This window comes from Thamnophis sirtalis, unplaced genomic scaffold (genome assembly GCF_051295495.1).
Source record: "Thamnophis sirtalis isolate CommonGarterSnake01/CBP01778 unplaced genomic scaffold, rThaSir2_p1.2 scaffold_4, whole genome shotgun sequence".
NCBI classification, from domain to species: Eukaryota; Metazoa; Chordata; class Lepidosauria; order Squamata; family Natricidae; genus Thamnophis; species Thamnophis sirtalis.
The window spans coordinates 23,224,055-23,250,211 of record NW_028261384.1 but is presented as its reverse complement, the minus strand read 5'-3'; the positions used below and the strand labels follow the sequence as shown (position 1 = coordinate 23,250,211).

At 37.8% G+C, this 26,157-nt stretch overlaps 1 protein-coding gene across 1 annotated transcript in view; it reads left to right on the top strand.

Moving 5' to 3' along the window:
• GPR158 (G protein-coupled receptor 158) overlaps positions 1-26,157 on the top strand; it is a 149,186-nt gene that overhangs the window by 5,115 nt on the left and 117,914 nt on the right. Inside the window, exon 2 of the mRNA XM_014053058.2 lies at positions 21,650-21,755. Within this exon, the coding sequence (XP_013908533.2) occupies positions 21,650-21,755 (106 nt within the window). The remainder of the gene's footprint in view (positions 1-21,649; positions 21,756-26,157) is intronic.

The window sequence follows — 26,157 nt, the reverse complement described above, 5'->3', positions numbered from 1 at the left end:
GGGTCTGATGGTATTCAGTACACTAATTCATCCAGAATCTTTACCCAAAGTTTTTTTTAATGAATGATAAATTGCTTCTGAGCATGTGCAGAAGCAAAAAAAAAAAAAGATGGCATCACCTATGGCGCCACCAAAAGAACCGGAACTCGCCTCTGTGCTGTGGGCACACAAGGCAATCAATTTTTAAAAAGGGATTTTTGATGTCATGGGTACTTTCCTAAAATATTGGCAGGCAGCAGGGGTGGGATTCTACTGGTTTGGCCCAGTTTTGGCATACCACTAGCTCTGAAGATCTGCTGAGACTGAACTGGTTTGCTCCATCCTTCAGGTGTCCCCCCCTGCCCGCCCCTGGGTTATACTTACCTTTATTTCCTTGTTTTTGAGCCCAGCTGATTGGCGTGGCAGAGTGGATTGCTGCGCCTCAGCTGTCTTCCTGACAACTGTGTACATGTGAGTGAAGCACATGTGCACAAAGCATGTGCGAAGTGAACCAGTTGTTAAACTGGTAGGATGCCACCCTGATAGTCAGGACTGGCCCATTCACAGTCTGGTTGACCTGAACAGCCTAGTTCAGTAGAATTATTACTTGATGTCCTATTGCTCTTTGCAATACTTATCTTAGGCTTCTCCCCATGGGACCTTTTTGGTTCCAGGAGAATTCCTGGAAATAAAAATAACATTGGAGGTGGTGGCACTTTGACTGCTAACATGTGGTCTTCCCATTCAAAAACTATTTCTTTAAAATCAGCCATTTGGCCCTGCAGGAACCTAAGTTGTAACCATTTCTGCAGACTATTTCTTTAAAACTCAATGTATCAAGTAAGGAAGGGAACCTGATAAGTGTGAATGGGCGGACTCATTAGCACCCCAAGATTCACATTGTAGTTTTCTACAGAAAGATAAGTCACTGGAAAATTGCAGTTTGTTTTCTGTTTTCATTTATTTCATAATAACTTCTGCAGAAATGGTTACGGTTAGGTTTGTTCATGGCCAAATAGCTGATTTTATTTATGTATTTGTCATGTTTACATAGCTGCCTATCTCATAAACAAGTTATTCTGGGTGGGGTTTAACACAGCTGAAAACAATATATTCAAATAAGTCTTAATATGAATACTTTATTATTATTAAAAAACTTTTAAACTTATCAAAGGCACAAAAATAAACATTAAAAAATATTAGGCAAAGAGTAGATGTTAGTTACACTGGGGCCATCTTAATATTTCATCAGTTCCTTGAGGTCCGGAAACCTAACAACATAACCAGGTCTTAAAGGAATTCCATAAAAATAAAAGGGATGAAGGCAACCTCACTTCAAGGGGAAGAGTGTTCCATAAAGTGGAAGCAGAAAAGGCCTTCTGCCTCCTGCCCAGGACCTGCCAAATGAAGCCCCTAGCTCCGTGATGGCAAACCTATGGCATGCATGTCCGAAGTGACACGTGGAGCCATGTTCCTCTTCCGGGTTTCTCATGCACATGCAAAAATCAACTGGCCTTTGTGTGTGCAACAGTGCCAGAAACTGGAAGAGCTGGTCTTCTGTTTTCTGACATGAGCATGCGTGCCCACCAGCTGATTTTCACATGTACATGCACGGCAGTAACTGAAAGATTTGCTGGCTGGTGTGCATGCACATGCTGAAAACCAGAAGTTCATTTTTCAATATGCACAACTCCCTGGGCAGCTCCTTTTCCTTGTCATGGCCCATTCATTGCCAAAAAGATTTGACATCACTGCCCTAGCTGATGGGACACTTAGGTTGCCCTTTCCACTGGATCTCTTCTGAATTATCTCTGCTGGGTTAAATTAGTCTACAATGGTTACACTTGTCTTGAATACTGATATTCTTACTTTTTATCCACAATTCTCAGAAGGATTTATTTGTTGCCTTCAAAGTCACTGGTCAATGGAGCTGGCCAGGGAGGGACGGGAAGCAAACTTGTCTTTCCTTGTCTCTATTTTCTTTCTTGCCAGTGGACATAATACACATGAAGCTCTAAATTAGCCTATTATATATTTATGAACTGTGAAGCAGAGATAGCCATGCTTCTGATAAGTCCTGGAAATCTTATTAATCTGGCTTTAAGATCGTATAATGGTATGTGGAGAAGACCTTGGGGGATGGGGAGAAGAGATGCTATCTAGAGAACAGCCAGATAAAAAAAAGATCATAGCACACAGCTGGGTGCTAGGCAAGGCAAGAAGCTCAAAAGAGACCCTCCCTAATTTCTCAGGGAATTTATTCTTTCAGATTGCACGGCATTTGTACTGTAACTTTAGAATAAAGTAAGAATATCATTTTCTTAGCTTATATTGCTGATTTGCCTGGTAAGACTAATAGATTGGCACACCACCTCAAGTCAAGCTTAATTCATAACCTAGAGAAGTCCACATCATTTTTTTTATAGCAATCATATGGATTTGATTTCCATTCCATTCTTCTGGGATTTTTTTTTAAACTACCAAATCTAGCCCATAGCTTTGGATTTCTAATGGTCTCCCATTCAAGTATGAAACTTGGTTTAGCTCCTGTTCATATAATTTTCTTGGCAAAAGGACCCACATTGTTGGGGAAAATATGCTGACTTTGTAAACTGCTTAGAGAGGACTGTAAAGCACTGAGAAGCGGTATATAAGTCTATAAGCAGTATATAAGTCTAATATGCTGACTTTGTAAACTGCTTAGAGAGGACTGTAAAGCACTGAGAAGTGGTATATAAGTCTTATTTAAGTGCTATTAAAAACTCTGGTTATTATTACCTTTCTGAATCCCTGGTGGACTCTCATCAAAGAACCAAATAAGGTAAATATACTTAGGTTTTTTTTTTAATCCATCATGTTAAGATTGCTACATTGTTTAGACTAATCTTGTTCTACCTGATCTTAAATAGGTGAGTAAATATATATTTAAAGAAAAATGGTGAGTATTCTGCATTGCTGTCATACAGATATTCTAGAAAGAATTTTGGAAATGCTCTGTCTGTTCCTAGCAACCTCATTTAAAAAAAAAATTGTTCCAGTGCTGGCATTACTATTAGGCAGGATGATATATTGTATCTATAAATGACCGATATACCATTTTGTTCTTTCCAGTGATAGCAAATTATGCAGTCATTTGTGAAATGTTTGCTATTGAAACTCAAGGGCACAATTTCTGGGAATTTACAAAAGCAGGATGGGGAATGACACAAGTATGCTCTTGCAGGTTGCTCAAACCCTGGATTACAGAAAGACAGGCTTTACCATTCTTGGTGAAGTTTGCTCCAATGCAAAGGGACATGCACAAGATTAATTTGCCCACAGAAGCTGATAGATTCTATTCAGACTATTCTTGAAGAAGTTTTCTTGAAGCTGACTGTCGCTCTATCAGCGGCATGAGTGTTGCAGAGAATAGCAATAGCCTCCTTGGAAGCTTGGCATAGGAGCTGCTGAATGCCCAGTAGCTTAGAGTTTAGCATGGCCATGCATGCTCTAAACAGTGAAGGGAGACTAAGCCATAGTAGAATAGCTTAAGAAACAAATTCAGCTGGACATAATGGAGATTTCACTGGTGTGCCTCACAGGAGGAGCATTCTGTCCATATAAACCATGAAAGTGGCATTAGGCTGATAATCCAAATTCTGGCCAATGCTCATATGTCACCTGAGCTCCATTTTGAATAATTAGCACCAGTGGTAAAATTCATTTTTTTTATTACTGGTTGTGAGGGTGTGGCTTGGTGGGCATGGTAGGGGAAGGATACTGCAAAATCTCCATTCCCACCCCACTCTGGGGCCAACCAGAAGTGGTATTTGCTAGTTCTCCAAACTACTCAAAATTTCTGCTACTGGTTCTCCAAAACCTGCTGAATTTCACCCCTGATTTAAATACATTTCCTCTGCCTTGATTGCCTTATAATAGTTGCACAAATTTCCAAAAATTCTAGGCAGTGAATTCACTGGCAGGTGACACCCAACATTCCAGCAGCAACAACATTTTGATATCTTCCATTCTCCTTATTACCTCCATATTTAAAAGTCTGCTTCTTAGATAAGTGTGGTAACATATTTGCAATGCAATACAGAAATGTTTATTTTAATCAACTTATATCTGCTTGCAGATTTCAGAAAAAATCTTCAGTTCCTTCTCAACCCCTTCTCACTCTTGGGGGACAGATATTGCAAAATCTCCATTCCCTTCTAACATCTGGGGGAAGGGTATTACAAAATACCTATTCCCTCCCCACTCCTGGGGGAAGGATATTGCAAAATCTCCATTCCTACCCGACTCTGGGGCCAGCCAGAGGTGGTATTTGCCAGTTCTCCGAATGATTTAAAATTTCCACTACAGGTTGAACCTGCTGAATTTCACCCCTGGTTTGCACCATTTTTCTTAGATAAGATTACTTAGATTTACATTGGGAAAGATATCAGGTGGAATGATGTCAGATTTGGAATTATCATCCATACACTGATGATACGCAACTATACCTCTTGATTTCCAGTCTTTGGAAATCATCCCAAGCTTTGTAGGTATCTAGACTTTAAGGAACTGGATATAGGAGAATAAGATAAAACTAAATTCAGGATTTAAAGTGACAGAATGTAGGTTTCAGAACATATTTCTGTTCTGGATAGAGTTGCAATCCCCTTTAAGGGGAAGGCTGCATTTAGTGGTCTTTGGGCATCCAGCACTAATACCAGACAGTGGCAAGGAGACTTGCCATTTGCCCATTCCAAAATGATAAAAACATTCAGCTGATAAGAATGGGCTAGTCTCAATGAAAAATGTGGCTTTGGTGACAGCCTTGGATTGTTGGCAGGATAGCGCTTAAGCTCTGCCCAGATTTCTGCTAGACCACGTTGGAAAAAAAATTCATTGAATGCTTATTGCCTTCTGAAGTACTACAATCTATGAGTGAGCTCAGATTTATTTATTTTTGCAAGGCCATTTAGTTCCATAGTTCAAACTTTTATATTTTCTATTTTGCTACTGCTGTTGGTAGCGGTGTTATTATTTTTCTATCTCTTAATGGATGTCAGCTTTGTTTTCCTTTCCCTTGTAAGCCACCCAGCACTATTAACAGAGTCAGTGGTGCATAACTTTTATAAATAAATAAATAATAGGTAGGATGATTTTCTCTGAATATTTACCAGCTGAATCTTATAGCTGAATTGAATGCTCAGAATGTTTAAAAGATGCTATGGAACAGTTTTTATCAGGCAAAACACAGAGCGATTTGAAAGTGGCTTTAAAAATAAAAAGCTACACAAACGACATGGAAGAGAAATGCTAAACTGAATATATTTACGAAACCTGCTGTCTTAATGTACAAAAATATTAAACCAAAATAGTGACCTGGATAACTTTTGTATATTGGATTTACAAAAGAGTCTTGTTAAAGTTTTGAAGAATTTTGTGAGAAGGGGCAAATAATATTTTTTTTCAAAAAACAAACAAACAAGTTTTCGGTCAGTATTTGAAGCATCTAAAGATAATTACTGTTAAAAGTAAAAGTAAAAATATAAAGTTGGTTCATTTGATCAAGATTAAAATAGCTACAGTATATTATTATCTCTGGTAAATAGAATTTTGCTAACCAGGACTGAACTATAAATATTTATTACTTTAATATTAAATATTTGTTTATAGATGAAGATGAGATATGAGGAGGAGTCATTTGTTGAATCTTAAAAGAATTGATAAATTGCTAAAATTATTTATACTTCTTATGAGAGGGAAAGCCATTTCTTTAAATATTTTTCTTTTTTCTTCATTATTTTCTTATTTTTTCTTTTTCTTTGATTTTACCTTTTCTGCACTATTTTTTTCTTTTTATTCTTCTATTTTTTTAGTATATGTTTCTTCTTTCTTTTTATGATTTAATTAAATTACTATAAAAACAAAAGAAATTCAACTGTGATCCATTGAAAGATTAAAAACAAAGGGGGAAAAAGATTCCCGTGTCATTATATTATTACTATTAATCACCACAGATGCCTTCAAAAATAGGTTTTTAATTTCTCTTTCTCAATGTAGCTGAATGATAATGATGCTTTAAAACATCTCCAAATTCCTCTGGTAACTCTCTTAAGAGTAAAAGAAATGAAATATTTATCTTTATACCCTTTAAAAAAATGTGGCATTGAATTTTTCCTTTTCAAAAAAGCCTCTGTGCACCATCTGTTAGGGACATATTAAAATTCTTCCTGATTTGCTCTTTCCCATTTCATTGCTTGGAAGGAGAGATGTAACCTTTCAATAAATAAGGCACCAACATTTGATATCCTTTCCAGCTTATCTCGGAGCTCCAACATGTAAAGCAAAATGTGCTGCACATTTTAAATTATTATTTTAATTTTTCTCTTTTCAAAGGGAACAAGCTGTGTTCACATTTAAGGGCAATGGTAGGAACGTCTGATTGGCAAGAAATCAAGCAAGATTTATAATGCCCAGGTGTTTAACAATAAGCAGTAGTAAAATAAGTCCAAAGCATTGCTGGAATTCTGAAATAAAAGAAGATGAAACCAAGAACTGGGTCGTTTTGATTTTTTTTAAAAAAAATTCTGACCCTTCAAATCCAGGGGCTCTAAATTCTTTAATACTAAATTATTTCATATGTGTTGCACCTTGCCCTATGGGACAGGTATAAGCTATTCACTTTATCATTTATTGACACGCAATAAAGAAAAAGCACTTAATTTCCTATATAGCTTTTAAAAGATGGACGAGTTGTGATTTGAAGAGACATTATTTGGGTACTTTTGCTTAAGTATTTGGGGTATTAAAGGTAGCAGCATTATTTAGACTTAGCCTGGAAACAGATAATCTCCCTAATGAATATCTAGGCTCATATTGGAAAGCCATCCTCAACTGTAGAAGGCCATTTTCTGGGTAAGTCTTTCTCTCTCAGTCCACAAAGAGTTATCATTATAATCCAATAAAACTGGAAGGAGCTCCTTTAGTGCCACAGTTTGAGCTCTAGCACAAAAGGGATACAAAGCTAATCAATACATAACTTGTATGTCTTAATCCAGGGTTGGCTGAGAAATTCTGGGAGTTGAAGTTCACACTTCTTAGAGTTACTAAGGTTGAAAAACATTGCCAACCTTTTAAAGTGCTTTCCTAGTGGAGGTTTTCAGGGTATCTTTAATGACAGTCTTAGGGTCCACCTTTTATATAATCCATCTGAGAGTTCACCAGGATGTAGACCACTGTGGCCAACTCTTTCTCTTTGTGAATGGGTAGAGTGAGCCAGTCAGATAAAAACACTTGGAATTTTGAGACTGCTCCACTAAAAGTGCCCAAACTTTTTCTTGGCTCTTATGGTCATTTCTTTGAATCTAGGATGCTTTTCTCAGGGCGAGGAATTGCTACTCATTCTCATATCACCAGATGAAAATTGTTTTGGCTCAATTTAATGAAAATAATTCAAGGCTTTTTATATACGTGAATGAATGAAGGTACGATAATATTCAGTCTTCACATTTAACAAATCTTAGCTACAGGAATCTGACAAATCTTCATAAAGAAATATTCAATCTTTGCTATGTTTCCCTGGCTAGTAAAATTAGCCAAGCATAAGAAAAAGAAAATATCTAAAAAATAATAATAATAACAGGCTCCTCTGATTTAGTTAGTGGGAAATTTCTAGCTATAGGAATATATATAATATATCTGAAGGCCTGTTAGAAACTAGCATAATCTCACTGTCAAGATAGATTTCAGAACAGATAATGGCAAATGGTCCCAAATGGTCCTTGGGGATTCCTTTTGCAGGTGGATACTAATTCATAAGCCTGCAGTGTTATACTCTGCTTGATTATGTTTATTTTTAGTGAAGACTGCTGTCCTTTCTAAAATGCACACTGATAATAGTGTTAATACATCTGCTCAGTTTTAGTAGAGGAAGAGAATAATATTAGTACAAGATAAACTGCAGAGTGAGGAGAGCGATCGAGTTATATCCGCCACATGTCTTAATATAGTGGCCAGTTCATGATATGCCCCATAGCGTTTCCACTTCTTCATTGAGTACAATTTGCCAATGACCTTTCATCTCTCTTATTGTTTCCACATAAGTATCCAGGCAGTTCATTTGTTCTATTTATGCCTTGTTTCTCCATAGTTCAGAGGTTCTTCAGAGGTTTTATGAGACTAGGTTTTATTTTTCATTTTCAAATATTGGTGTATAATGGATCATGCTTACTTAAGGTATTAGAAGTTTCTTTTTTGAAACACACACACAGACACACACAGACACAGACACACACACACACACACACACTGCTAAAATTTAACCATGGTTGCATCTTGAAACTGGCATATTGTGAGGAACAAAATCCTGCTGGATCAGTGGAGGTGGGGTAGTAAACAGTTCCCGGATAATCATGCTATGTTCTATCACAGTCAGGTCTATAGCAGCAATTTGGCATACAGTGAAGAACAGTTGCAAGAATTGGGTATGTCGAGTGTAAGGAAGAACTAGGGCCAACATGATAGCAGTATTACAATATTTTAGGGGCTGCCATAAAGAAGAAGGAGTCTACCTATTTTCCAAAGTACCAGAAAGCAAAATAGGAAGCAATGGATGGAAATTAATCAAGGAGAGAAGCACCCTAGATCTAAGGAGAAATTTCCTAACAGTAAGAACAATAAATCAGTGAAACGGCTTGCCTTCAGAAGTTGTGGGTGCTCCATCAATGGAGGCTTTTAAAAAGAGACTGGACAGCCATTTGTCTCAAATATAGGCCGAGACCCCTTTACCCTTTCAGCATCCCTATGGTCACATGATCAAAATTCAGATGGTTGGCAACTGGCTCATATTTATGACAATCGCGGTGTCCTGGGGTCATGTGATAACTTTTGTCACCTTCTGACTTGCAAAGTTAATGGGGATTCACTTAAGAACTGTGTTACTAACAACTTCAGGGATTCACTTAACCACTGTGACCAGAAAGGTATAAAGAGGGGTTGGACTAAACGACCTCCAAGGTCCTATCTAACTCTGTTATTCTGTCTGCCATTATATTCCTGAGTCTTATTGGTAAGGTTCTGGCCCTGGCTACAGGAAGAAAATTAATCTCTCAGTTGCCTTCCACTGATAATTTTGGTCAACTATCCAACCGGTTACTTGATAAAGCTATAGCTGGACAGACCAGGAGAGGAAAATGCCATTTTTTTGTGCAGGAGGATTTTGCCCAAGACTCTGATGGATTTGCACCAGTAGGAGCAGCAGGGGAGTGCTTTGTCAACACAGAGATTTTCCAGGGAGAGGCCCAGATTAAGAGACTGTACATTAAGAGCTGGATGGAAAAATGGGAAGAAATTCAGGGTAACCGAACCCTAGAATCTCTCAGGATATACAGTTAGTCCTCAACAAGAGCTCATTTAATGACCGTCTTTAGTTGCAACAGTAGTGAAAAAGTCACCTAGGACTGTTTTCACGCTTATGACAACTGCAGCATCCCTATGGTCACATGATTAAAATTCAGATGTTTGGCAATTGACTCATATTTATGAGGGTTGCAGTGTCTCAGATTCACGTGGTGACTTAACAAGAAAAGCCAAAGGGGAATCCAGGTTCATTTAACAACAGTATTACTAACAACTCACCTAACAACTGCCTCACTTAGCAACAGAAATTTTGGGCTGAATTGTGGTCATAAGTAGAAGACTAAATGTATGTATAAAGTTATAACTTTACTTTAGCAAGATTCTGTGAATTAGGTATAAGCAAACAAAGTCTTGGATTCTACTGGATCTCACTATCTTGTTTCTGGGCCTGGAGTTGTTGAAGTTCCTCTCAAATGTCATGTTGCCACTTACAAAAGTCAACAAACATCACAACATTCCTTGACTTAGAAGGACAACAACTTATGTTGAGCACCAGGTATTATCAGAGCAGACATTCTAAATGTGAGCAGAATTGTAGTTGGCTGTTAATCATATGCAAAAATAAAACTCAAACATTAAAATGATTGATAAGTCATCTACTTTTCTCATTATAATTTTAGTGAATATTATAGGGTTCATTGATTTCCTTCAAATATTTCACACAGGATGTATCTCATTCTCACATAACTCTAAGACTATATAAAGTGTTATTGAAGATACTGTAGATCTAGAGAGTTACCAATTGCCCATCCCTAATCTAGGAGATTCGATGTAAATTGATTGTTGGCAGTTTCAAAGTACATTTGCTGAAATCTCTAACACCATAGATGACAGTTTTCTAGGTTTATCGTAGGTTTTGAAGTGTGAGAGCAAACTGTTCAAGCTTAAATCTCAAATCCATTGAGTGTTAATTCCACATAAGGAAAATCCAAACTAAAACATAACCAGTAATCTCAGAAATGTAATATATATATAAGGATAAACCTGTAGGCTCAATTATATCTGTAGAACTACTCCAGCCATGGCAAACCACTTTCTAACGTTGAATTACATTTCCCAGCATCCTCTAGGTCACAGGTCCGTAATTTTAGGTTAAGCTTTGATCCAATTTCTGCTGTGCCCGGCAGTCATTTCTGATTCTTTTCAAAATCTCAGCCTGAGCTGTAAAATAAATTTGGCAGGACTTAATCCTGGCTATTCACATTTTAGCAACCAACCACTGCTTAAAGGTCAGTAATGATTTATTCTAGGCCAGGTTTTCAAAGCAAAGCATTGAGCTTGATTTTCTTAGACAAGTATTCCGTTGTAGAAAATAGCCATGTTTTGATAAATTAATGCAGCTTGTGGCTTTAAACCCTCAGATTGCCAAGTGTGAGTTTATGTGGCCTGACCCTATATGTAGTATTTTTCCAGTGAATTTTCTTTCTAGATAAAGATGGGCAAACGGATAAGCTTTTATGTGATTGGAAGCTAAAATGTTGAATTATTATGTTTTTAAAATGAAGAAATTCCATGAAGTAATGATATTTCTCTTTAAAATGTGTTTTAAGTGCTTTGGCAGAAAGTAGCAAAAATCTGGTTAATTTGCAATGAAAAGCAATGATTTCTGATTGTGTGTGTGTGTGTGTGTGTGTGTGTGTGTGTGTGTGTGTACGTTATAAGGACCTAAGCATAACTTATTAAGTATAACAATTCTCTGTCTCCCTCTCCCTCTCCCTCTCTCTACCTCCTATCTCCTCTCTTTCTCTCTCCTCACTTTGCCAGCATATAAATTGTGTGTTTTTGTCTCTGTGTGCATACCTATATATTCTCTATTTGCTTGTAAGCTCCAGTGTCTGTTCTAAAAATAAATTCCCAGGCTGAACTCAGCGTTCTAATGTTCTGCAAGTCAATATCCATTTTATACTATTTTACATGAGGTTCTGGTTGAGGAATCAAAAGATCTAAATAGAAAATAAGCTAGATCCTAGAAAAGAGATCTTTTTTTAGAGAGGAAAAACCTGAATCCATTGCTTGTACAAATATACTGCAAAGATTCTTGAAGATCTCAAAGAGATTCATTTTGGAAGAAGGTTTTATGGGATAATACCCAATTCACTGGATGCCTAGTGTTACCTTTGAGATTCTTTAAAAAAATGCTACCAAGAGACCAAATGCTACATAATTCTACCAAGAGACCATCAAGCACAAGTGTTTCAGTCAGTGAGATATCTATGTAAAGTTCAAATGTTTACAATAAAAGAATAGTGTGGCCATTTACAACACCAGTAATTGGATAAGGCATTTTTCCAGGCTCTGTAAAACAAATTTATTATGCTGGGTCAATACCTTGTAGCTATGAATTGTAATTGTTATGTAATAGCTATGAAGTTCTTGTGTATATTTGAGCTTTGCTTATGGGCTGCATAAATTTGTATTTCATGGCTTTTGACCACATTGTTGACCAGGGAACAGCAACCTATGGTTTAAAGATCAAACATAGCCCCTGAGCTCATTTCTGTGGCCTCAAATGTCCACCAATCATATTACCAAATTTAATAACATAATTGCAAGGTTTCCTACATTGTGAAGATCCAAAAGGATATGAAAATGTTAGCATAAGCCTGAAAATGCACCTGACAGAGCTTAAAACTCTTCTCTAATCCAGGAAATAATGGAAAATCCAGCCGATCTAACCATTTTGAACCTTTGGCAGGCTAATATGATCTTTGTTCTCTTAAAAATATAGAGGTTGCCCATCAAAGCAGGTGACAATTCCAGAATATTTCCTTCTGTGTGTTCCTAGTCCAACTTTCCCCAACCTGGATGGAATCAGATATTTAGAGTTGAACTCTTTGGATTCACTGGCAACATGACAATTTCTGAAAATTCTGGAAGTTGAAATCTAGATATCACATTAGTCTCTAGATAACAGTAGACCACAATAGTACAAAGAAATTGTGCAGTTCTTCCTCTGTTCTGTACTATGAAAAATGGCTAGCAGAAATAGCAGGAACATAGTGGGAAGGTATAAATGGAAAATAATTGTTTAGGTCAGCCAATAAAATTCTGAAAATGAAGCTGGACAATTGGAAAGCTCAGCAAAGGTAAAATGTATGAAGTAGGTCATAATTTGATAATGGACTCTTCCGTTTGGGTTGGGTGTTGGGTCAAGTGGGTCTTGGTTTGCCCTAGTACATGCTACTTACTGACATGCCACTTACTGACCCACTTGAGTTTTCACTTGAAGTAAGACTCTTCTGTCTTGCTAAAAAGTCATTAGATTAAAAGGTTCTTCACATCAAAGATGATGTGGCATAGTGCTGGGATGAGAGTCGCTGGAAGGAGAATGGCATATAAATGTGATAAATTATCCCTGTGATCATTTCCTCTCATTCTGTGCTACAAAGGGATCTTTCTCATTTTTGCATTACAGAACAATTGTTTTCCATCAGGATAGATGCAGAACTGAATAATGGGTAGAAAAGTTGATATTTTTGTCCCTTCAGATCAGAGGTGGTATTCAGCAGGTTCTGACCAGTTTTGGAGAATCGGTAGCGCAAATTTTGAGTGATTTGGAGAACCAGTAAATACCACCCTTGACTGGCCCCATCCCCCCTCTATTGTCTGCCTCCCGAGTCCCAGCTGATCGGGAACATGAAAAATGGGCTGACCAATACAGTGTGTAGAATAGTATTAGGTCTGGGCATTCAGTATAGTAGGTAGTTCTAAGAAGCCTCCTGATTTTCAGATAATATTTTCTATCCAGCAGCTGTTTTACCAAGTGGCTGATGAGTTGCCTCTAAAACATTCACAAACAGAACATGAGCCCTTGGTCACGTTTGTTTTCCAATCGATGATAAAGAAAAGAATGGGTCCAATAAACCTGGAGGAACTATCACGATCAGTAGGTATTGATAACCTACCTTATTCTTTGCTCATTCTTTGCAACAGCAGATCCCAGAAATTACTTATAGCCTATATGAGAAAGTGTGGAGTTCAATTCCTAATTTAATTATAGACTGATCAGTTGGGCTTTGGGTGAACTGTTGGTTTGTAGGTATCCACCCATTCTGTGATCAACAGGCTGCTATACAGATGTACCCTACTATCTTGTACACGCTCTTCTGATGCAATGGATTTTGAAATGTTTAAACAGTAGATTTGTAATAAGCTGCTTTTCCCCACCTTCCACATCCAACTCTCAGAGGGAGCCTGGAGAAGTCCTTGCAGTTTTCTTGACAAGGTTTTTCAAAAGTGATTTGCCATTGCCTCCTTTCTGAACCTGTGAGAAAGTGAGAGACCTAAAGTCACCTTGCTAGCTTTGTCCCTAGAGTGGGACTGGAACTCATGGCCTTAACCATTGTACTAAACTGGCTTCAATTAGTTGCTACCAAATAATGAATTCTTCTAAACTGACCTTGAAACTTTTCCTTACATTCATAAAATAAAATATTATTTTATAGTATTTTGTATTAGTATTAGAATACTACATAAAAAGATGGAATGCTTATTAGCCTTAAAATGAAAAAGGCCTCTAGGATGATCAGAGGATCTACAATTACCATGATTTGTTTATTTATTTTATAACCAAATAGTAGAGGTTTGAATTTTGCTAGGCAGCATTATCAAGCTAGATAAATGTCAGAGTGATTTGATGCTGCTAACAAGCCAAATTTTAGTTATCATGCAGCTAATGTTCCATATCCTTATCAAAACTTCAAGACAGCATTGCTAATAGGACACCCACTTCGTTTAGCAACTAGATCATCTTGTTTTTTTAATTCCACCTGATCATAGAGCTTGTGTGACGTATATGAAGATCTCTTTTTCTTTTTCTAGCTAAACTAATACAGCTTTCCCCAGCCTGGCATCCTATGTATTAAGTTTATGTATTGCAAATTTCATCCACCATCTTACCTTGGTGTTTTTCAATTCCATCAAGTTCAAGATACGTGGACTCAGATTCTCAGAATTTCCAAAGCAATTGCTGGCTAGGGAATTCTGAGAGTTGAAGTCCACTTCTTAAAGTTGCTGAGGTTGAGATATTGCCTTAGCCCAGGTCTGTCAAACTCCTAGCCCACGGGCCAAATGCGTCATGCACTGGCCATGCCCATGCCCATTTTAGCAAAAGGGGGGAAAAGTCCTGATACATTATATGACACTGCCGTGATGACGTGAGTTTAACCCCCCTGTGTTAGCCTTTTACATAAATACTTGAGCTTTCCTTTCTAAAAGCAAATTGATTTTGAAATATATCTAGGCTATAGTTGCTGTTTTGAATGACTATATTTTGAATATTTAGTTTGTTGTCTTGGGATAAACTGTCCAAGAATTGCATCATGAGTAGGTATATAAATGAATCAGATCAGTTCCACAGTTTTGATAGTGGTTTGAAATGCAGATAAAAGCCAAAACCAGTAAATATTCTCACGGCTTATTCACTTGGCACAAGATATAAGATATTGCCCTAAATATTATTAGAGCAATATTTTTGCTGGCTGGGGAATTCTGGGAGTTGCAGTCCACACATCTTAAACATGTCAAAGTTGAGAAACATTGGTCTCAAGAGGCCCATAATGAAAGGGAACAATGCCCTTGGGGTCTGGCCTCTGTGTCCCAGAACGCTGAATGAGAAAGGTCAACTTTTTTTCTAATCAGCTTCAGTTGACTTTTGCACGATAAGTAAAATCCTTTATAAAAAAAATTAGGTGGAGTTGCACTTAAATTAAATATTATAATTAATTCTTTTTTCTTTTAATTGCTACTTCAATTAATCTTAATAAAATCAAATTGTAATAAAATACCACTTGTATGGCTAGCCCCAATTTATTTTAAAAATTCTTCCTTTTTGACATTGTTTGTTCAGTTGCTTCCAAATCTTTGAAGGATGTCATTTTTCCAGGTTGTCTGTCAATAGTTTCTTCTTTGAGTTCCTATAAGCTCATGCTTCTGTTAACTGTGATAGTATTGATCTGCCTTGTTTTCTGTGAGCTTTTTTTAATTACCTTTAATCTGCCCATGCTTCAGATCTTCTAAAAATATTTACTTCCACTTTCTATTTCTTTTACTTCAGCATTTCTTATGATGTATTAACTATGTGAGTTAAAGAATAATATGACAATATACAGTTGTAACTTTCCTCAATGTTTAAGCAGTTAGTTGTACCAATTTCAGTTCTGTTACTTTCTTGTTATCAAATAATTTCTTCCAAAAATACATGATCCATTCATAATTTGTTGTGGTCAAATCAGTCCAAAAGGTATTTTTTTGGTATTTTTTTGGTATTTATTGCACATTTATAGGCCGCTCTTTTCCCTGAGGGGACTCAGGGCGGCTTACAATCAAAAGGGGAAAGGGAGTGTAGGACAATACAAAAAAAGATGTGAACAAAAGTAAATTAAACAGTAAAACTCAACATTCACTCGGCATTCAGGAGGGGCGAAAGTAGACTTATCCCCAGGCCTGACGGGCTAGCCAGTTCTTGAGGGCTGTGCGGAAGGCCTGGACGGTGGTGAGGGTACGAATCTCCACGGGGAGATTGTTCCATAGTGTCGGAGCCGCAACAGAGAAGGCTCTCCTCCGAGTAGTCGCCAGTCGGCACTGACTGGCGGATGGAATACGGAGGAGGCCAACTCTATGCGATCTGATGGGACACAGGGAGGTAATTGGCAGAAGGCGGTCTCTCAAATAGCCAGATCCACTACCATGGAGCGCTTTATAGGTGGTGAGTAGGACCTTGAAGTGCACCCGGAGATCAACAGGTAGCCAGTGCAGCTCACGGAGGATCGGTGTTATGTGGGCGAACCGTGGTGCGCCCATGATCACTCGCGCGGCCGCATTCTGGACTAGCTGAAGTCTCCGGATGCTCTTCAAGGGCATCCCCATGTAGAGCACATTACAGTATTCCAGCCTGGAGATCACAAGGGCTCGAGTGACTGTTGTGAGGGCCTCCCGATTCAGGTAGGGCCGCAACTGGCGCACTAGGCGAACCTGGGCAAATGCCCCCCTGGTCACAGCTGAGAGATGGTGGTCAAAAGTCAGCTGTGGGTCCAGGAGGACTCCCAAGTTGCGGGCCCTTTCTGAGGGGTGTAAGTTTTGTCCCCCCAGCCTGAGTGATGGTATGTTGGTCAAATTTTTGGGAGGAAAACACAACAGCCACTCGGTCTTGTCTGGGTTGAGTATCAGCTTGTTTGCTCTCATCCAGTCTTTAACGGCCTCAAGACCCCGGTTCATCACGTCCACCGCTTCATTGAGTTGGCACAGGGCGGACAGATACAACTGTGTATCGTCCGCATATTGGTGGTATTTTATCCCGTGCCTCCGAATGATCTCGCCCAGCGGTTTCATGTAAATGTTAAATAGTAGGGGGGATAGGACCGACCCCTGCGGCACCCCATAAGTTAGGGGCCTCAGGGACGATCTCTGCCCCCCTACCAACACCGACTGCGACCTGTCCGAGAGATAGGAGGAGAACCACTGCAGAACAGTGCCGCCCACCCCTATCTCCCGCAGTCGTCGCAGAAGGATACCATGGTCGATGGTATCGAAAGCCACTGAGAGGTCCAGGAGAACTAGGATGGAAGCATGGCCTCCATCCCTAGCTCTCCAGAGATCATTGGTCAATGCGACCAAAGCGGTTTCTGTGCTGTAACCGGGTCTGAAGCCAGACTGGAAGGGGTCAAGATAGTTAGCTTCCTCCAAGGTACGCTGAAGCTGGAGAGCCACCAGGTTTTGTAAAGAAAAGAAAACTTGGCTTTTTTTAAACTCTCTTCATCATTCCATTAACTATCAGATCTTAGCAATGTGATTTCTGCTCCTCCTCCTTTTTTAACAGTTTGTGTATCTGGGAGTTCTTATTCTATGTATTTTGGAAAAGTGAATTGCCAAATCTTTAGTAAAATCCTTACTAGCATCTGAGATCAATGCAATTTTTCAGTAGTTTGATGAACATTTCTTACCAATGTCCTTTTTTAGTAAAGAAATATTAATGGATCTTTCCCAGCCCTTTAGCTACACCTGTCTTTCCCATACCTGTTTGCAAACAAAATGCAGCATTTAAAGTGCATTTTTCTATTAGGTTTTAAGCAGTTTTGCTAGTATTTCACCATCTCTTGAAGTAGCAATTTAACTTCACTTTCCACAATAAATGATCAAATGGTTAATGATCAAACTGATATGCTTATCACAGCTTTAAGGATCTTTTTTGTACTGTACTATCTTCATGCCAGATTTTCTTTTTAAAAAAATTGTCTTCATCTTTTATTATGCTCATATGCATAAAAGACATTCTTCATTTCTGCAATTTTAGGTAAACCCTTTGTCCTTCCCAATCATTTGTTACCCTGTTTGCATTGCTTATTTAGATATCGGTCCTTGTCTTCTGTTTTTCTCCAGAGTTTAACATTTAGTTTTTCCTTTGTCTCTGTTATCTCATATTTTCTACATATCTTCAGTTGTTTACAGACTATCAGTAGGCAGCCATTTTGCTTTCTTTTACTTTTTGTATTTTGTTATATTTCTGTTTGATTTATCCTTAACAGCACCACAAATTGAAGTTCATGATCTTTTGATGTTCTAGTTATCAAATCTAATCCATCACCACATCTCCATCACCACATCTCCACATTAAACATTACAATTTAGTAGTTTTGAGAGACTCCAAGATTTTTGGCACCAACATGTCTTACATCTATAAAGTAATGGTTTGATCAAATTCATCATGGTTTTTTTTGTGAGTGAAATATTTGCTTCTTGCTAGCTTCCTGGCTGATTGCTTTCTGCAACATTACAGGTGGTACCCTTGGGAAATACTCTTCACAAACAACAAGCAGAGAAGTTAAATGCATTGTTGTTTGGTGTTTCAGAGAAATTCCATAGAGGTTATTACGCATTAGAGTTAGCTCTTCTCCCATTTGTGGAATGTTGTTTGGAAAAATACTTACCTAGTTCCCAATTCATTTTTCTTAAGAAGATAGGAAATTGCTTTCTACAGTAGTGAGTCAGTCCATTGACCACAGAATGCAATGTTCTTCTTTTGGGAGAGTTTGTCAATGTTACTAGGAGATGCAACGAAGCTTTTATATACAAATATTCATTCTATCTTTGCTAAGATGGGTTCATTCTTTTTTTTGCTTTTTAAAACATTCTTCTTCTTGTGCCATATCCGTCATCGGACGTTGGTGATCATGTTGACAATCCTATTTTTGTCAACAGCCGCATGAAAAAGTGCTGCTCAGTTTCGTCCAAACCAGTCCCTTAGATTTTGAAGCCATGATGTTCTTCTTCTGCCTGGACCTCGTTTGCCTTCAATCTTTCCCTGGAGGATTAAGTGAAAGATGCCGTATTTTTCTGGGTGTCGCATCACATGTCCAAAATATTCTAACTTTCGCTTTTTAATGCCTTTGATGATTTCCCTTTGCTTCCCCAGGCAGCTTATCACCTCCTCGTTTGTGATTTTGTCAACCCAGCTTATACGTAACAGCCGTCTGTAAATCCACATTTCAAATGCTTCTGGTTTCTTCAACTCTCTTCAACTCTCTACTCCATAGAGCAGGATAGAAAAGGTGTAACATCTGACAAGCCTGATTTTCAGTCTGATTTTAAACATTACAGTCTTTTATTTCATGCTGTTATCCAACTCCATGAAATGGTTCCATCTCCCTTTCCATTTACTTCTTCTCTGACTTTCGCTGGACTCTGTTTATACTCTGTGTCTGCATTCACTACGTGATTATCAACTATGTATGTATATATGTGTATGTATGTACGTACGTACACGTGTACACACACACACACACACACACACACACACACACACACACACACACACACACACACACACACACACACACACACACACACACATATATATATATATATATATATATATATATATATATATATATATATATTTGTGCATTACTTATAGGTCAGTATTTTATATGATAAGTAATAGAGAAATCAAATTCATGTGCCATTCTTCTGGCCCTCTGGATGCATATCGTGTGAGTCTGATGATCCGGAAGTCTCCAAGCATGCCTCTCTCTGGGGCGTTTGCAATATGTGGAGTGTTCTAACCAGCTGTTGCAGTTGTTACATTCTATTAAATGGGAGATAGGAAAACTAGAAAGAGGTAATACGGGCAGGTCAATCAAAGCTGGACTGACATAGATGTCCCAGAGATAAGAAAACATGTAAAATTTAACTATAAGAGAAAAGCATCTTATTGCTGGGAAACTAGGTTTTTGACTGAAACATGCAAGACACTATTTTCCAGTTATATCTTTCAAGTTCATTTCTAGGGAAGCCTATAAACTTGAGCTTTATCATAAAGATAATTGGATATGGAAGATATGTTAAGAATGTTCAAAATATTCTTAAAGATCCATCTTATCCTGGGCACCCTTTTTTTTGAACTATTACCATCTAGCAGACGGTACAGGAGAATAAAAAAAAGGACAAATAGGCTGAAAAACAGCTTCTACTCCAAGGCAGTAACTATATTGAATGCTACTGTATAGTGTTTTATTCACGCAATATAGGGTTTTCAATTTCAAGTATATATCATGTGAAGGATGTGTGTAAATAAATGAATGTATGCATGTCAAAACCAATTTTATAAGGCATGGATTAGTCCTGAGAAGTAGTTAATTTTTTAAATTTATTATTGTATTCATTTTAAAATTTATTTCAATGTATTATTTATTGATATGACATATACCCTACTTTTTGCTCTAAAAAGGCAGGGGTGTCAAACGAGGTGCTTAGATCTGGCCCAAAACAGTGAAGGGCCAGCCCACAATGACTTGGCCAGCGAAAACAGAGCTTGAATGCATAATAGAAATAGAAATACTTTAAACCTGTAAATACTTGATACGTGGCTACTTGTCCGTATGGACTGATAGTTTCTGGTATGTCATTGTCATAGGGGTTATTTATTACTGATTAATGCTATTTAAAAATAGGTGTTCTCTCTCTTTTTAATTTATTCTCCTCCATTCAGTATGCCAATTTTCCATTACCATGGAATTTTCAGATACCAGATTATACCTCCCAGAATTAACAGACAGGTTGTAAAGTCTGCCCCCAATTTTCTTAAATGAGGATAATCTTCTGCAGTTGGAGATGACTGAGCCTGAGAGAGAGGTCAAACACATCATAGGTCACAAGTCCCTGAACACTCACAAGATATCTAAATACATCTAAATCATCTAAATCTAAATAAATACCTCTTTTAATCCCCCACTCATTTCCCTTAATGGACAGTTGGTCAGATTCTTGTAGAAAGCCCATGTAAGCTTTCCCGATTTTCCCAAGGTTGGACACTAGAAATATTGTACACTTGCTTGAACCAATGAGAAAACATTGGATTTAAAATCAACCTGCAATTAATTAAATAAGTCTGTTGTCATTCAGGACACTATACAAAAGGAGTTAATTCCATAAGCAAGATCTATTATTTCTTGGTATACGAAAAGAAGAAATTGCCTCAGACAGACTCTTTTTTTTGGCACAGAAACATTCTGTTCATAAAACCAAACAAATAATTCTGCTCCACTCCGTTATGATTTTAGGATGACTCAGGAGACCCTATGGAAGTTTACTTTCTCTCTGTTTGGAAATAAATTGAATGTGGTATGGGGTGAATTATTATTAGGAATTATAATTATCCCTTATGTATTGACAATATAACTGTATAAGTACTGTATACCTGTATAACTACCATAAATTAAGGTAGTATTCCAAATCTAATATTTCCAGAGATGTTGGAATATACTTTCCATACACACTGAATATTGTTGCATCTCAACTGGGCACAGAGGATGAATGATGATTCTTTAATCCAATAAACTGAAGAGCACAATGTAAAAGAAACTGTACTGTGATATACCAACCAACCAGAACTGTGATGGCGAACCTATGGCACATGTGCCACAGATGACACAGTGAGGCCTGCACACATGCGTGGGAGGGAGCAAGGGAAGATTGTGAATGCATGTGCGAGGCAGGACATTGCATTATGGATGTGGCATGCACACACAACTATCGCACACATGTGCACCTTTTGGCACCTGAGCAGAAAAATGTTCGCCATCACTGAACTAGAATGTATCCTTTTTTGTGGGATTAATATTTAGTGTAGTTTTGGCACTTGTAACTAGATTTACTAAATAAGATGCTTCATTCACTAATCATAACTTATCAGAAATGATCTTAAAATGGACTATAGCTCTTTTCTATTTCTTTCCATCGTACCCTTATGCAAATTAATCTTTTCTTCCTTTCTTTTTTTCAGGGGTGTTGTGAAAGTCGACATAAATCTACAGAAAGTGGATATTGATCAATGTTCAAACGAAGGCTGGTTTTCAGGAACTCACACATGCAATTTAAATAATACTGAGGTAAGAAACCATATGAAGAAATCTAACCCATAAATTACAATGCAGTCTTGTATGTTAAATTTTATTTTGCATGAAGGCTGACAATATTCTTGGTCAATCTAAGTTAAGTAAAAATACATTTTAAAGAATGCCCAATGCCCAAAATCTAGATAAGCTTTTGAGAAATATTAGTATTCTCATATAATATTGTGTGAGAATTCACATTGCCGTACAAGATCTATATGAGATTACCAAAAATCTCATGACATCTGACTCTTTATTTAGGTTTTGATGATTTCAAAAATCATACATTCCCCAAGCACAGTAGTAGAACAATTTCTGTTCCCAAAATGTTCCCTTTCAACTTTATGATTTTAGGAATATTTTAGAACTCTCAAATCAATGTGTTTCATCTTATTGTATGAGATTATCTTGGAAACTCATTGCAAGAACAATGCACCAATATTGAAAATAAACAAGGAAACCCATAAAACAAATTAGGAATTATGTTTCATCCAGTGCTTTATTTTTAAGAAGAGACCTACTTCCCTCATTTGCTTTTTTCCCAATTAACCTTCTGTATGGATTGCCATTGGACTAACTTCTAGGTAAGTAAAGGTCTAGACCAGAGGGTCATCCCATGCTTTGATTTTTAGAAATTGTTTTGCTTTTTAGGGAGCTTTTGTTTTTAAATAAAACCTGAGATCCTTTGTGCTACAGGGTGAGTTTTGAATATGAATGAACCAATAAAGTGGCCTTTATGTGTACTTCAAATGAATCTACGTTACATATATAACACATTTAGTTGAGATTAATATTTACATACCATGCACATTAATACACATTGTTTAACAAGATTGATTACACTTTGCACAGCAGAGATGTTGGTAAAAGCAGGGTTCTAAGGTAATGTTGCTTAAAAGATGTCAGCAGTTATGATCACAAAAATCAAAACAGCAACCACAAATATGCAATGGAAACTTTGTCTGTTTTTATATGCACTGCATATGCAGCACACATAAAAACAGACAGATATTCTCAATATTGTGGCCCATATTTAATTTTTGGATCAGATCCCACAAACCCACTGGCTTAGGAGGAGGTTTAATGAGCGCTATCTAATAAAATGAAATTCAGTAGTAAGAAAACAGGTTCTAGATTTAGGCAAGAAAAACGAAATGCAAAGGTACAGTATAGGTGGTACCTTGCTCAGTAGTAGTAACTGTGAGAGGGATCTTGGAGTCCTAGTGGACAACCATTTAAATATGAGCCAGTAGCATGCAGTCGTCACCAAAAAAGCCAACACAGTTCTAGGCTACATAAACAGAGGAATAGAATCAAGGTTATGTGAAGTGTTAATACCACGTTATAGTGCTTTAGTAAGGCCACCCTTAGAATACTGCAGCCTCCTCCAAGTGCCATCTGCCAGCCAGTGCCGGCTGGCAACTACGCGGAGGAGAGCCTTTTCAGTAGCAGCTCCGACCCTCTGGAACGATCTCCCCGTGGAGATTCGTACCCTCACCACCCTTCAGACCTTCCGCACAGCCCTCAAGATCTGGCTATCCCGTCAGGCCTGGGGGTAAAGAGTATAATCCGCCCCCACCCGAATGCTGAATGAATGTTGCTCGATTTTAATTATACATTGTGTTATATGTCATTGTATGTTTCCCCTCCCATATAAGTTGTTAGCCGCCCTGAGTCCCCTCAGGGAAAAGGGCGGCCTATAAATAAACTTAACTACAACTACAACTATCCAGTTTTTGTCACCATGATATAAAAAAGATATTCAGACTCTAGAAAGAGTGCAGAGAAGAGCAACAAAGATGCTTAGGGGACGGGACGCTAAAACATATAAAGAATAGTTGCTGGGATTGAGTATGTCTAGTTTAATGTAAAGAAGGGATAACATGATAGCTGTGTTCCAATATCTCAGGGGTTGCCATAAGGAAGAAGGGATCAATCTATTCTCCAAAGCACCTAAAGGCAGGATAAGAAGCAATGGGTGGAAACTAATCAAGGAGAGAAGCAATTTAGAACCAAGGAGAACTTTCCTGACAAGTAGAGCAATTAATCAGTGGAAGTTTTTAAGAAGAGATTGGATAACCATTTGTCTGAAATAGTATAGGGTTTCCTGCCTAAGCAGGGGATTGGACTAGAAGACCTCCAAGGTCCCTTCCAACTCTGTTATTCTATACATGAATAGGCTGGTTGTTGGAATGTGGCACTTACTGCTTATTTAGAGTGAGGCCACATAGAACCTACTGCCTTTGCAGTAGATATTTTTACAAACCTGGAGGAGGATCTGCAAAAGGAGAAAATGTCTTGCAGTCTACTGATGTGGGAGTAGCAGCAGTAGCCTACTTTCCATGCTAGTCAATTTGAATTCTTCCCCAATTGCTCCCAAAGCCAAATCTTTCTTCATAGCCAAAGTGGGTGGGTGTTCTGTGTTTTGTTTGTTTTTCTTGAGCATTGGCTCTCTCATAACTCATTAAAAGCTTTGCATAAAAAAGCACTTTACAGTTGGTTGGTAAATAAGTGTTATTTTCAGCCAAAATATTGCAAAATGGGAATGAAAAAAATACTGTGCAGTTTCTGTCAATATGCTGCTTCCAGATTTGGTCTGCAAATCTCCAGATAGCCACACGATGGTGGCAGAGATACCCATAAAACAAACTCTTTGCTGCCATTTAGTAAGTATTCAGATATTTTCAGCCCAGAATCTGGCAATCCAAACATCAACTATGAATTTGTAAGATTCTTTTGATAACTGTCTACTGTTGCTATTTTAACTTAATAGCCCAGATTAGTTAGGCTTTTTTTCATCAGTGAAAAGCTCAAAATAAGATTACTTTCGCCAGTTAAGGCAAAAATGTATTCTTTCACTATCAGAATTCACTAAACCATATTTGTTTGCTTCTGCCAATGAGATTCCCCCATTACAGCTTGGCATTTCGTGTATTTATTGTGGATTATAGACAAAAGTATGGCTCTGCAAATTCCTGGGCAATTGTTACATGTGCAAGCCACCTCAGTTCTGATAGAATTGGCCCCAAGTTTGGGAAAGATTTATTCTTCCAGCAAAGTTGAAAAATTTTGTGGATGGAAGATTTCTATGAAAATGAAAGGAGAGAAATGTAGGAACTATCTTGTTACACAAAAAGCTAAAGGGATATAAATGCAAAGGATAATTCTAGGAATCTGCTGTGGTACATAAATTACCGTTGGAGGTGATTGCAGCAGCATTTTCCTTATTTACATTAAAAAGGGAATCTTCATCAATTATATCCCTGGAACTTTTATAACTTTGGACAGTGTTCCTCAACTATGGCAACTTGATGAGGTGTGGACTTCAACTCCCAGAAGTCCACACCTTAAAGTTGCCAATGTTGAGGAAACATTGGTTTAGGGAATTGGAAATGTGCAGTAGTACTGCACTCTGTTGTGCATATACTATGGATATTGGCATCTGCTCTTTATTTATCTTCTCACTCAGAGAATAAAGGTAAAGATAAAGATTTCCCTCGCACATGTGTGCAAGTCGTTACCGACTTTAGGGGGCGGTGCTCATCTCCATTTCAAAGCTCAAGAGCCAGCACTATCTGAAGATATATTTGTGGTCATGTGGCTGGCATGACTAAATGCCAAAAGTGCATGGAACGCTGTTACTTTCCCACCAAAGGTGGTTCCCATTTTTCTACTTGCATTTTTACATGCTTTCGAACTGCTAGGTTGGCAGAAGCTGGACAAGTAATGGGAGCTCACTCCATTAAGTGGCACTAGGGATTTGAACCACTGAACTGCTGACCTTTCAACAAGCTCAGTGTCTTAGCCACTGAGCCATCCTGTCCCTTTACTCAGAGAATAGAAAGACCGTATAATGCAATCTCTATCCAAGAGATTATGTATGAGAAAGTGCTACCAGTGATGTTCTTCAAGGAATTATGTAGATAGACCAACTATCTACCCTAACGATTCATTATGCAAAGTCTAATCACCCGACAACTTGGACAGCACTGACCACATGTCTGCCTTGAGGAAATAAAAAATACACTATTAACTTATAGTGCATTGGATAATTGTTAGATTGAGATCCCGCTCGATCCATTAGAAATCAAGAGCAGCCTATTTAATATTCTCCCACCAGATTTTCCTATTCAGCCTTGTGGGTAGGTGAAATTAAGGGTCATTTTTTTCAAAATCAACTAATGGGCAGTTTCTCTAATTCTAGTTCAACATCTTAACTTCTGTGCCATATTCTGGTTTTCTCAACCAACTCATCTTGTTTTCTTAAAGATAACCCACTAATGAAGTACTGCATGATCTTCAGCTACAGAGTATCCTGTTTCTCCTTCCATTCATGAAGTTGTGGCAAATAGCTAATTATAACAAAATTAGACTATTGTATTGTTACTGTAGAAACCAG